General features: G+C 39.9%; 1 protein-coding gene across 6 annotated transcripts in view; it reads right to left on the reverse strand.

Annotated features, from left to right (window-relative positions):
* Positions 1–13,755, reverse strand: part of ZMYND11 (zinc finger MYND-type containing 11) — a 108,201-nt gene that overhangs the window by 23,052 nt on the left and 71,394 nt on the right. For 3 of the 6 annotated variants that reach the window (XM_071805309.1, XM_065831971.2, XM_071805308.1), the window contains 2 exons: positions 7,962–8,006; positions 5,026–5,187 (listed from right to left, as the gene is read on the reverse strand). The exons of 1 other annotated variant lie outside the window; for it this stretch is intronic. In XM_071805309.1, coding sequence (XP_071661410.1) covers positions 5,026–5,187; positions 7,962–8,006 — 207 coding nt within the window. The remainder of the gene's footprint in view (positions 1–5,025; positions 5,188–7,961; positions 8,007–13,755) is intronic. 2 more of the 6 variants (XM_065831972.2, XM_071805310.1) reach the window with 2 other exon arrangements.

The raw sequence follows: 13,755 nt of genomic DNA on the forward strand, positions 1-13,755 counted from the left end.
ATTAATAACACTGGTTAGCTGTTAAAAGAGGGTAGTAATACATAGCAGTGTGCAGGTGTGACTTCTTTAGTAATTCTGACATGCTCCTAGTGCAGGAGTTCACCACAAGACTTGAGGAACCACACAAGGATCCTGCCAAGCAGCACTCCATCCTGCGGCAGCACCGTTTGCGATGGCAGTGACTATCCTTTGCACCCCAACTTAGCATGTAGCTCTCAGCCCCCAGGGTGGCAATGGTCACGATGCTGCAGCTGTTGCAATGTTTCATTTGAAGAGAAAAAAATAGAGAAACTCTGAGAAATGCAAGGGGTTAGTGCCAGCATTCCGTCTAGCTGCAAGAATTTAACTTAAATTTTCTCCACGTAAAGAGGTTTCCCTGTAAACTCCCTTAACTAATATATTTTTTCCCTTCCTCTCTCAACTGTCACATGTATACACACATCAAAGAACTGCAGTTCAGTGACAGATTAGGTGAAGGCTGCTCAATGACAGATTCATGTTTCTAAGGCATCAGTTCCATTTTCAGAAGCAATTCAGGTTTCCAGGGGTATATGTGCAGAGGGGAACTACGTGCATGAGTCTAACACACATTTCCCCACTGCTGTTTAGGAGTTCCTCGCTTTACCCACTGGCTTTGGATCTTTTGAGGGCTTAAATTTCCAGAGGAATTAGGTGCTACATGTGGAAAGCTTTACTCCTTCTGCTGCCCTCTCAAACTTCCAGCCCACAGGTCCTCAGGTTTCCTGTGCCATTAAGAAAGGTCTGTAGGCCCATGGGATGGGTCTCAGAGCCACCAGTGTGTGGTATGCCCAAAGCAGCACGTGGAAAAGCACCTGCACGAGCAAAATATGGCCTAAAACCTGCCTCTTTCAAGACCATCTACAGTTAAACTAGACTTTCCAAAAGCATTAGGTGCTTTTGGAAATGTTACAGCTGAATCTGTAAGTCAGTTTGCACTCATACGGTGCATTAAGCACCTTCTGAATATGAAGCATCATATGAATTAAATACGCTTTTATGTGCACAGAGAAGGCGGTAGGAAGCTCTAAGTGGGGGTTTCCCAGGCTTCTCACTGCTGTGGACAAATTCTTTTAGACTTTATTCCATATGCCCAGTTCTGCCGGCTCCCTGACTTACTCCAGGGTGCACGTGGCTGCAAGGGGAACGGGAGGGACCTGCGGAGCACTGACACCTCTCAGGCACAGGTTCTGCACTGTGTGCTCCCAATATCAGTCCTACACGAGGACCTTTACCCACCAACCCATGGCTGTTATGTGTGATTGTGCCAAATCCTGCTTATAGAATATGTTTCATCATACAGTTACCTAACAAACTCCTACCGTTACACCCCATTAAGTCAGTCAATAGAGCCACATTCTTTCTTCCTTCCTCATATTCTACATTAACCATCTTGACTGACAACTCATACCTAAAACCCCCTGATCTAAGCCCTTGAGTTACTTAAGTAACCTTCATCTTCCTGTGCTTTTGACTTTCTACTGTTTGTCATTCTCACTTGTCAAATTTTGTCTGAAGTTGATTGTGAGCTGCATGATGGTGTATTTTTATGTACTCTATGAAATACTGAGGACAGTACCAGAACTCAGAAATAGCCTATTTATAGAATACTTATCAGCAAAGCAGTTAATATCTTAAGCTCTAAAGTTTACTTTACTCTCCTATATATAAAACCCAGAAATACTGAAACACCCACTATGATAGGTAAATTGGTTATAATTCTTTGCAAGGCACACGCATGGAAGATCAATCTCTGATCAGATGACTGTAAAAATTTTGATGTCAAGTGAAACCATATGAATAATTCTTTCTGTTTCACAATTCAAAATCTATTCCTCTGGGACGAACTATACGTCATCATGCATAATTTTGCCTTTCTATAAAATTATCTTAAAACCTGAATTTTTTAAAAAATAAATAATACTAGCCGGTTACCTCAATATGTGATCAATATTCTCCTGTTCAGATTTTTGGATATATCTATTTTCCCTCCCAAAAAACACTAGTAATTTTGCAGCACTTTTGGCAGTCTTTAGGTGCTAAATTAACAGCTGGAGAAAATTAATTTCCTCCTTTTATCTAACCAAAGAGTGGCAATAAAGGTACAAGTCTTCTGCATTCTTTAGACATGAAGTTGACTAACCCTGTCTTGAATGGGCCATTCCATGAGTGGGGAGTGTAATCCCTAAGTTCCTTCAGTATTGAGTCTTGTGACCTCTATATGAGGAATTTTGCTGATAATACCAATTTATTTCACTTAAGACAATGATTAGTCAGCAGCCCGGGAAAATTTTCACTCTCTGCAATGTGTTTTGCATTGAACTTTCTTTGACTCTTGAGTCCTGCTGAGAATTATGTAGGGTACAAAACATTCAGACTAGTACTGTCAAATTAAAACAAAAAGCACCAGGAACTGGACATTCTTGCTTATGGATGCAGTGGAAAAAAACCACCAGCAGGGAAACAGAGTTCAGAGTAAGGTTTGCAAGGGACTGCTATCAACGTTACGGGAGGAAAAATATTTTAAAGTTATGAACAAATCCTTGGCAATGTCCTTTATAAAATGTTTCTGAGTAGTCAAGTGTGCAAGATAAAGCTGCACAGGTTGATTGAACTAGTACAACCAACAATTGTGAAATTAATAATCCAAAGGCTTGCTGACCTTGGCAGCGTTACAGAAGCAATCTTTACATAAGAATGAAGTGTTCTTAGATTATTTCTCCCAATATATGAGGTTTCAAACAGACTTCTACTTCACATTTGTAAAGAGCTTTGAAATCCCCAGGCGAAAAGTGCTATGTCCAGTTACAAGAATAAAGTATGAAAATATATGCTTCTCTTTGTCCCAGCTATTACTTTGCTTGAACATGCATATTTACTGGTGATAATGCAAACTAAATCCCATTGCCCTTATGCAAGATAGTTAAGCTCTGTTATGTCCTCTGGACATCAGCCAGGGCTCTCCAAATTACCATGTTTTTTTGAATATAGGCCTCTCTCTTGCTTTTAAAAGCAAATTAGAGCAGTTGTTTCCGAGGAAGGTGGGGAGAAAGCAGTGGAAGAATACTGAATACACAGGGATGCTAACTCCCATGCCAGACTAGGTCTCCTTCGCTTACAGGGGCTGTGCAAGCCTGCTTAGTCCATGTTTGCAGAATTAGGGCTGAAGGAATTCGGATTAGTTACAAGGAAAATAGGAGCTGCCAGCATAGGGGAAAAAATGGCAATATTCATTAAAACAGGCTGATCATCTGAGGCATCAAGCAAGCCAAAGATCTCTGGGGCAAGAAGTATTTAAGAGCCCCCCAAAATCTTTCCTTAGTCTTTGTATAACAAAAAGGGAACCGATATGCAGAAAGACAGACACAGTGCACGTGGTCTGAGTTTCATGGGACTGTTTTCAAGATAAACATTTGTTTAATATTATTGCCATAAAGGATTTCAAGGCTCCAGGACGAAAGACAAACTGTTCTCACAGCTGACCACCCTACGTATCTGTGCATATTTCAGGCAATGATTCAGCATTTCCACTCTGACGACATCCCTGTTACAAGATAGATGTTATATGCACCCTCTTACACAAGGTAGCTTAAACCATTTACTTCCCCTACTCTCGCCAGGTGTCATCTAAAATTATTGGTAAACTAAAGCGGAGACTGGAGCCAGTTTATCTAATTGTAACTATTTATAAGAAATAGCAGTACATACTACGAGAACAGGCAATTATTAGAGATAATTATATAAAAATCTGAAAGCAGTTCACCTATACATGGACATTTTTTGTTTTTAACAGAGGTAATATTGAGCAGCTAAATTAAATGCTAATAAGTCAATATGGAGAAATCCAGTACACGTCCTCATTTCCCTGCCACTCCTTCTTTTTCATTCCTTCCCACTCTTTTGAGGCAGGCTCGATTTTCCTGCTATTTCCCTAAACCCAATCTGAGGCAACAGGTTTTTCACAGCTGGTTCTAAGGTAACAGCAGTCAGAAAGTGCTGTTTAGACACTAAATCATCCACGTGTTCTCAAAACCTGCTTCTCTGAACTCGGAAGCGCCTGAAGCCTCCGGCTCCCTGCAGCACCATCAGTCTGCTGCCCTGCAGCAAGGGAATTCCCTCTCCCTCCTGCAAGCCAAGGCACAGCGTGACTGGCAGTTTTATCCTTTTCTATAGCATTAATTTTATCTTAAACATTTATATGCATTATTCCCTCAATTTACGGAAATCTAGGAATGTTCTCCGTTGGGGAGGCGATGCAGAGATGAGAACAGGAAGGTGTATCGGGCTGGTTCAAGGCCAGGTACCAGTAAGCATCCTGACTAGAATGTTTGGAATTCTAATGACATGTAGACAACACACCTGCTCATTCTTGGAAATTATATGAAAAATACTCTTTGCTGTCTCCCTACTATACTCATTAAAATAGCAGTTTTAAAGAAAAAGCAATATACTTATGGATGCTATAGGTGAAATCCATCTTGGCCTTTTTGCACCAATCAAATACATAAAAGTAAATGAGAAGCAGGATTTCACTCTGTATTTTTTGAAACTGCCCTCATCAGTAACATGATTGTGGCTTTATAAAGTAAAATATGATTCCAATAAAATATTAAGAATGCAGTCACCAAAATACAAAAAAATACATTATGATTCATTAAAATGATGTTCAATAAAAACAGTAGCATCTTATACAGCAATTTGTTTACTCATGTTGAAGATTTCCACAATATACTGCATTCACACGTGGCATACATACGTACACACATTCCCACACAGTATACTGTGTGTGTTCAAAGGCATAGGTAAAACTTGCCGGGCTCTTCAAAAATGATCATCTGCTACATGCACCATATTTTGGTATCTCTGTATAGATGCTCTAGGTATGTACCATAGTTTCAATATTCAGTTCTTTATCCATTAACCTGGCCACACCATCTGGACACCTTAATGAATCTATTAATGAATATCAATCCTCTAATCAGCACATGAAATCTCAGAGGTACTCACCCTGCAAACTGGGCACTGCCAGTGACTACTGCTGTCTCTAAGCCTGAACTCATCAGACAAACACTTGGAATGATACACACGAAAACACAGGTCACATATCAACACCTCTCCAGGCAAATGGCATTCAAAACAATACCAGTCATGATTTTCTGTTTCCCAGTCCTACAAAAAATACAAAATATTTTGGTATGACATTCTGTCAAAATCTGCAGGAACTAAGAACAAAATTGATATGTCTTGAAATCCAGCAGCAATTAGACATTATAAACATTTTAAGAAGTGTATAATGTTTAAAAAACAGGGGAAAACCTACACGTTTAAAGATCTTCATCAGTTTAATACATACTAACTCCAATAGAATATGAATGCCAACTTTTAGCTTTTTCAAGTGTCCGATTAGTAACAATTTCAAATATGAGCTCTGTCCACAATGAAAAGTGGGTTTGTTTTCTACTTTTGTGTAAAACACTTGTTGACCTCTCTGTATTAGAGTACAAACAAAAGTTTGTGCACCTCGACAGACCATACCTATTTCCTTGGACTATTTCCCCTTGTTTTGATTGTTACGGTACATTTGCAACTGTAATTTTCAGAAGGGTGGTCCCCTCCAGTCTTTATTCTCTTAAAACTGAAAACTTTTCAGCATTGAAGCTACAAGAAATAAAAAGAAGTCATGAACTTATTACTGAAAGAAATATTTCTGCTATGCAATCCCAATGCAATTCAAAAAATAGCAAATGTTTCACTTGCAGTGCCATATAGCACCAGGCTTATTCCTGAAATGTTCTAGAGAAGACAAAGGATATGGTTCTGCTGATGCACAGATGTCTTTAATACACTCTTCCTTGAAAATTCAGCCCCAACGGCCAAATTTTGACCTTTGAAATATGCGCACAAGCTTTGCTGAAGTAAATGAGAGCGGCATGCATATAATTTGGAGGCAGAATTTTGCTCTAGGAATCTACAGTACTAAAACCAAGCAGAATTGCCAGTGGCCACCGTTAAATGTTTATGTTTGTTATATGAAATGCCACACTTTTCCCTACGCTTAGATGACAAAATAGTTGTCATATCCTAGGTAAGACTCTCAATGCCTTTCCATGTCAAATGACACTTTTCAATGGGTTCAGATCTCTGAAAAAAATTATTCCTACTCTTCAAAAAATGATCTTGATAAAAAATCTGATCAAGCTGTTTTTAACATCATATTGTGAAGGTGGACTTAGCAATTCCCACCAAGTGCCAGAACTGGCATTTGTCCGATTTCCACTTTGCCGTGCCTGGGAACTGCGGTCATTACAGCCCTTGTGTGAGAGGTCTCCTCCAACGGGGCAGCGTCACAAGTGCTGCACAAAGTGGCACTTCAGTCCCTTACGCTGAAGAGCAGCTGTGTTGTGTGTGGACGTAATTCGTCTGACCAGAGCTCCCACAAATATAAGACATTTAGGAACAGCCTCAACCCAGATTGCCTACACTGAAGTTTATAGACTGTGGATGTTGGAATGCGGAGCAGTAAGTTTAGGGGAAAAAACTCAAATAACCCTTAAACAATTATTTTAGAATTCAGAAATTTGCCCTCCTTTGTTGTTCAGATTAACAGTGTAACTTGACTCTTCTATTGTTTCCCCTCATTTAATTTTACTTGCCAATTCCGTATATCTCAGAACAGCACAATAACAGCACTAAATTTGGCTACATGAACGCATTCTTATTTCACCAAATCTTTCCCCTTCCACAAAGTCCGGTGGCAGTGCACCCTGGGGGCCCTTTCTTTATGATATTTTAGAAACAACTAAAGATACTGCATTGTTGATGTACTTTATTTGCCTGTAGACGAAGAAAAATCAGGATAAAGCATTGCTTTGTATTTCTTTCATATTAACCATAATACTTCTTTATGAAACTTAAAAAATAATCAGATGGTAGTAAAGGGCCAATTAAGCGAGAAAAAGAATCAGTTTTGATTAAAGATCTAGCCAGGTAAAAATCAGAGAAGACCCCAATAGGTCCCAGCTACTGCGGAATTTCACCACCGAATCAGGATTCTTAATTTTTATTCATGCTAGTTAATTACTGATATATCCCAGATATTCCATTGTTAGGAATTATGCTGGCAAAGAGATGCAGAATTTCATAAACATAAAGAAATATACTTGCTGGCAAGAAAAATCATACACTTAAGCCAGAAACCATGCTGTTAAATAAAACACCAGAAGTTTCCGTCAGTATTCACACTGTAAAGTTTTGAAAACATCATTATTACTAAATATAATCACCGAGGTTTTTCACAGAAAAGCTTTTTAGTTTAATGCAGTATGTTTAGTGCATAGGTATCTATAAAACATTCATTTATGCAATATATTTGAGAAGTTAATAAATAAAAAGGTACATAGCCCTTGTGAACAACACTACGCTAGTGACCTCAACAGCAAGGGCAGAGGCATTAGTTTTACTCCAACAGCAATTAAATGTATTGCTTCTCTTGGTTTAACGTAAGTTTGAACGGGAGGAGAATGTGCTCCCGACACTTTTGTTTTGTTTCGGTTTGTTTTCATGCATTTTCTTTTAAACAGCTCAAACTCTGCCTGTCAGTGCTCGGGGTAGGACAGGTCAAAATTCTCCGCCAGCTGCAAACACGGTTAAGTCTGCACTTGGAAAATCCACCACCAGGTGTCAGGAGCCACCCCGAAAAGGCCCGACGAGAGGACAACCATCCTACCACCGCCTCCAGCCGCACGTACCGTGTGAGCCACCGCTCAGCCCCAGCAGAGAGGAGAATCATCCAACTACATACATACAGAATGCGGACTAAGAATTGGAAGTGATATGGATGATGCGGGTGGTTAATATAGTAAACTAAGCTATCCTAATGGAAGACAGAAACGCAATAGAAAATATGACAGAATTCAAAACCACATAGTGCAAAAATTGTTCACCTTGTTTTTTGCTGCTGTCTGGGAAAAAGGCTGCATACCGTAGGCCTTTCAAAATAAAAACAAAACAAACTTTGTATCTATATTGTAAGCCATCCGATTATCAGGATATACACAAGGCTAGAAAGAAATCATGCACAGTGACCAGGAAATCAATTTGTTATTTCTAACACCTGGTTGCATATATTTCCTCCTGCATTTCTGGAATGCTAACTAACGCTTTCACCACTTTTTGTTTCTTTAAAACATCCCATGTACTTATATCATTAAAAGAACCCAGCTCCCATCTTCTTCCCCATATACACACCCACCACCAGGCCAACTTAAAAATTGTCAGGAATATTAATGATTGCTAATTAATGCACTCTCTTTGATATATAAACCTTCTTTGGGCATCTAAAAAAGATCCATGTAACATCATTTACTACATATGGAGTGTTGGCCCCGCCAAAATCAAAGCAACACCTTCACCAATCAAACTCACAGTCCTTATTTGCGTGTAAAAGCTGATGCGTTTTCCAGGGGCCGTGCGGAATGCAGGAAGGATCTCTGGCATGGGATTCCATGGGCCAACAGCCTTAATTCCTGAGGCAGGGCAGGGGAGGCCTTGGGTCACCGTGTGGGCAGACAAAGAGAATCCCAAGGGCTCAGCGGCACCCAGGGACCAGCCACAACCCCCCGGGGCGCGGATCCGGCAGCAAAGGTGTAACAGAGGCCTTGCCCCTTCATTGTGCTCAGCTGCCTGTTGCATGTGTGGGGATCTGCATCAGCAGGGCAGCAAACTTTGTTTGGGGGATTGTATTTAACAGCCAAAGAGCTGTGCTCTGTTAGGCAGAGTGGGATCTTGCAGTGATACAGGTCACTTGTGGTCACTTGTTCTTTACACTCAAACATTATATCATAAAGGTCACTTTGCATTGACATAAATAGTTGAGATTTCTCAGTAACACGAATGAAACAATGCAACCATTTTGAAAATGTAGTTTAATTTATGACCGACATGTAAGCTTACTGGTTTTGTGATTTGTCTTAAGTAGGTTGTCTTAAAGCAAATACATAAATTTATTCTAGAAGTGCAAAAAAATAACATGGGACATAAAATGTCAGGCTATCAAGAAATTTGACAATTTAAATACAGATAAACCCAACAGAAAGGAATGAATCATCACGTCGTAGCCTTTACTGTAGAATAAAATATATAGTTGTTGTCAAGGAAAGAATAATTTTAGTGCATAAAGAAAATGTCCATTATAATGCAAATGTACATGGAAAAGAAATGCTTACTCATTAGTAATGGAGATTTACTTAGCTGTAATTGAAATAGGGAATCTGTATGTTGGAGAATGTGACACCCTGCTGTACAATTAGCATACCATTAAGTAGCAGACATGAAGCATATACTGACAGTAAAATTAACAATAACTTAGAGGTCACAATTGTAACTATTAGGTCACTTCCATACCTTAGCAAGCCCATAATTGTTGAAAAAAAAAAAGTGTAAAAACAATTAGTAAATTTTTATTTTCCTATAAATTATATGTAGGCACAGCACATGAAAACAATATAACTTCCTTTCTTAGACTTTGTCTAAAAGATCTACTTTGCTCTTTTATAATGCATATTCCATTAACATAGCTCATTTCTTACCTGTTAATCTGTTTTCTCCAAGTCCCTTAATGGTAGCCCCGATACTCGGTATTAAGTCACTCTACTATCAGGTGAAGAGAGGAAAAGGGTGGGGGGAAAAAAGGCAAAACTCTATTCACGAAACTCCCCTTTATGGGGATTTGCTCATTTCACACTGTTGAACTATTTCCCAAAGCATCCAAATTATGGATATCCTTTGGACCCAACCAGAAAGCTAAAAAAAAGAAAAGGTCACATGGGTGGGGAAAAACAGTTGTAAGTCAGTTATCTCTTTGGCACAGCCATGTTTATTTATGAATAGTATACATACAGTTCCGTTGTCCTAAATTCAATATGATGCAAATGAAGGAAAGCATTTTCCTCGCGGCTCATGGTTCCCAGTATTTCCTGTGTGGCACTTGTTCCATAGCACTCTTTGGGTTTTTTTTCCCCCAGGTGTTCTGTTTCAAGTGCTTCTGCAGAGTTTCTTTGCTGCTTACCTACAGGCTGCTGTGGTGTTTCTCTGCATCTCTCATCCACACTCATGCACACAAAGCTCCTTCCAGATCACTGGATTTTCATCTAGACCCACCTGTGCACAAACTCATGGTCAGCCCTGTGTAGTGTCTATGCTTTAACAGTCCCTAGAGCTGCAGCTGCCTAGCGGATGAAGAACTTAAAACATTTAGTCTAACGGAGGAGTATTAGTAGATACACAATAGATTTCACCCACTTCGTATCGTAACAATGCTTTTTGTCTGTCACAGCGGTGAAATCTAGAATGGCAACAAGGTCCGTGCCAGCAGAAAGAAGTTGTTTATGAAATAGAAACTATTTAAAAATAGTAATATTTGCATGCTACATTTATCTCAAGACATTTTCAAATCACCAACCCAGAAGTGTCATCTTTTCCTGACTATTTCACAACCCTTTAGAAAACTGTAAAAGATCTCAATGAATGAGTTCCTGTCATTTCTCAGATTCGCATTTCTTTGATATCTACTGAGACAGGCCATGTCTGGATTCCAGTATTTTAGGCCTCAGGAAGAGCCATAAGGAACACTCCTTTCCCTTCTCCCTACCTCCATCAGCTTTAACATGTAAGTTCTTTCAATTTCCCCACCTTCAGCTAAGAGAGAAACTTTTAAAATCTTTGATTCTTGTATTAAGATTTCTTTGTTGGCTTTCAGTAACTCCTCACTGTAACCCAACCAAGTTGACTACCAGTCAATATCAAGTAGGCAGAATGCACTGAAAGAAATGCCCCCCACAAGAATTACACGTTACTTTTTTCACGTCTTTCCTTCTGCTTTAGGTTTTGCAACCTGCATCCATCATCATCTACTGCTGGGAAGTCATTCCTATGTTCTATTCTGAATTTTTCGTATTTCAAACTTTCTGCTGCAAATGAAAAGCCTTTATTATAATAACAAGTGGTGGTACCACATTCTAGGACAGGTGTATCTACCATACCACCAATCTCCTCTGGTATCCGAGTCCCGTCCTCAGGAGGGCTCAGAGTTTTGGCAGGAACCTATGCCCCCATTCACATTAAACAAAACAACATCTCTCTATTTCTAAACACTTTCTCCATTCTTAATCAATCAGTTCCTTTCTGTCTTCTTCAGGCAGCATCTGTTCCCATCAAAGCTTTCTCGATTAGACATGAGCTTTACTACAGATAGTTGTTAAAACTGTGCAGTGCATTTTGCAGCCTTTATGACTCACAAATATAACAAAGCACTGCGGGGACACACTACCTATGCACTCCTGTCCTCCAGTACAAAACCTGACTGAAATGCTTCTTACGCATTTGCTGTAAATAGCTACTCCACGTTGACATTATTTGTCTGTTCACTAATATTTGTCTCAAAGTATAAATATCAGGATCTGTGCCCCACAGAAAAGGCAGTCTGAAATGGGCTTGGACAAGAGCAGTTGTAAGAGCCCTTAAGAACTGTGGAAATGCTAAACTGTGCTCAGCTTTGAAATGTCTCTGCTTGCCCATCTATCCACTGCTTTGGCAATACCATTGAACTCCCGAGGAACTGCTCTGTAGTAAGAGGAGTTTTACATAATGCAGCAGTTTATCTGTAGAGGTGGACAGATTGGAGCCTTACTCCTTTTTTTTCAGAGGAACAGACTAGCATTGCACACCTTTTCCATGCGTGCTGGACTCTTTCTTAAACAGGCTGTATCTCCTTGGGTACAGTGAGAAACCTTCAGCATGTCATGGATCTCTGGCAGATGCAGTGGTTTCCACAGACACCAGCGTGCATCACACACTACCTGGGTCGAACAAACCGTGTGTCATGGAACACCATTCCCCGTATTTTTTCCACCGCGGTGGGGACACTGTGTGTGTTTTTGGCCTCCTCCTGCCCTGTGGCTCAGCCTTCTCATGCCACAACAGCTCCGGCTCCTTTTGCTCCTTAGCAAGCAGGAATCCTCCTGTAAACTTGTTTTCAGTAACCCACTGAATCGGCTTTTATCTCTCCATCAGAACGGCAGGTTAGGCTCCAAACTGAGGAGGGTGTGATTAATTCCTTGATGGCTCAGAGGACTTACCCCATCTTTGCAGCAGGTAAATGGTGAGCTAGCTGTTTAATAAAGTATTTTCCTTTTATCACTGCTGTACAGGATCCGTACTTGATCAGGATGATTGCTTTACAATGACAAAGCTTCTTAGATCATCCCATGTTTTACATTTACAGTTAGAGTAATGCATTAGAGTAAATTCAACATCAAAATAAGCTTATTTTCTCCCCACTAGTTTCCTTGTATATATGTTTTCACTAGATACATTGCCTCCTGTTTTGCATCTATTTTTTTCGTACTGCTTTTGCTCATCAAAAGTGCTCAGCAAATAAGCAAGCATCCATCTCTCCTTCAAAGCCAAAACCACCACAGCAGCTAGAAACCCTTTATTAAAATTGTTTCACTTTATCTTCTCCTTCGTTTTCTAGAAAACTACCACAGCAGGTAGCTACAATGATGTGTGCTTTTACAGACAGGATAATCTGTCCATCGCAATCAGTTGCCTTTATAGATCCTTCCCTTTGATGACATGTGCTTCATTTTTTAAAATGGATTTCCATAAGCTGACACTGTAGGACACTTTGCAGGTATTCATTTTTCATATTTTATCACAAATAAATCCAAAGCAATTATGAGTTCATATGTCTGTATAACTACCTTGGCACCTGGCTTAATTTCAAGTACTTTTATCTATGTATCTATCTATCTGTCTTCCTTTCTTTCTATCTGTCTATCTACCTACCTACCTATCTATTATGGCCAAGATTTTCATAATCTCAACAATTAACTGTTTTTCTTTTTTATTTCACTATTTTTAATTTCGCTCATTCTAGAAATCAGTTTTATTCTAAAAAGAATGAATACAGAACCATCTGTCAGAAGACAGACCAAAATCTCCTTCTCTATAGTGCATATTAAACATATTTATAGGCTCATGATAATCCATTTCCATTTTCTTCATTGATAACTGCTTCCTCTTCTGATGCAAGAAGACTCAGGTTCTGCAGTGAATTCCACAGCCTCTCAGAACACTTTTGGCTTTCTTTCCTTGAGTTTAACCTGCTAGCCTAAGTTTGTCTAATTAATTCGTTGCCAGTTTGTCTTAGAAGTCTTCTGTTTCTGGCAGAAACCACCAAAGTTTTCCCTGGATTTCTGCCACGACAGGTAGATTTTTATTCCCTCTCCTACCTTGTAGTTACATTATGGACAATTCAGGGTGACAGGCTCCAAAGTAAAGGGCCAGTATCCAGTTCCCAGAGCTAAAGAAGTTTTCTCAAGAAGTGTGGTAGCGTGGCAGCAGCCAAAATTGCTGAAATCCCTGTCGTGCTCATCTTCTTGAGCAAAGGAGGCTGAGGGGAGACCTTATCGCTGTCTACAACTGCCTGAAATGAGGTAGGAGCATGGAGGGGGTTGGTCTCTTCTCCCAAGTAACAAGCGATAGGACAAGAGGAAATGGCCTCAAGTTGCACCAGGGGTGGTTCAGATTGGGTATTAGGAAAAAATTCTTCCTGGAAAGGGTTGTCAGGCATTGGAACAGGCTGCCCAGGGAAGTGGTGGAGTCACCATCCCTGGAGCGGTTTAAAAGGTGTTTAGATGAGGTTCTTAGGGCCATGGTTTAGTGCTAGAGGTAAGT

The sequence above is a fragment of the Patagioenas fasciata genome, chromosome 2 (genome assembly GCF_037038585.1).
Source record: "Patagioenas fasciata isolate bPatFas1 chromosome 2, bPatFas1.hap1, whole genome shotgun sequence".
NCBI lineage: Eukaryota > Metazoa > Chordata > Aves > Columbiformes > Columbidae > Patagioenas > Patagioenas fasciata.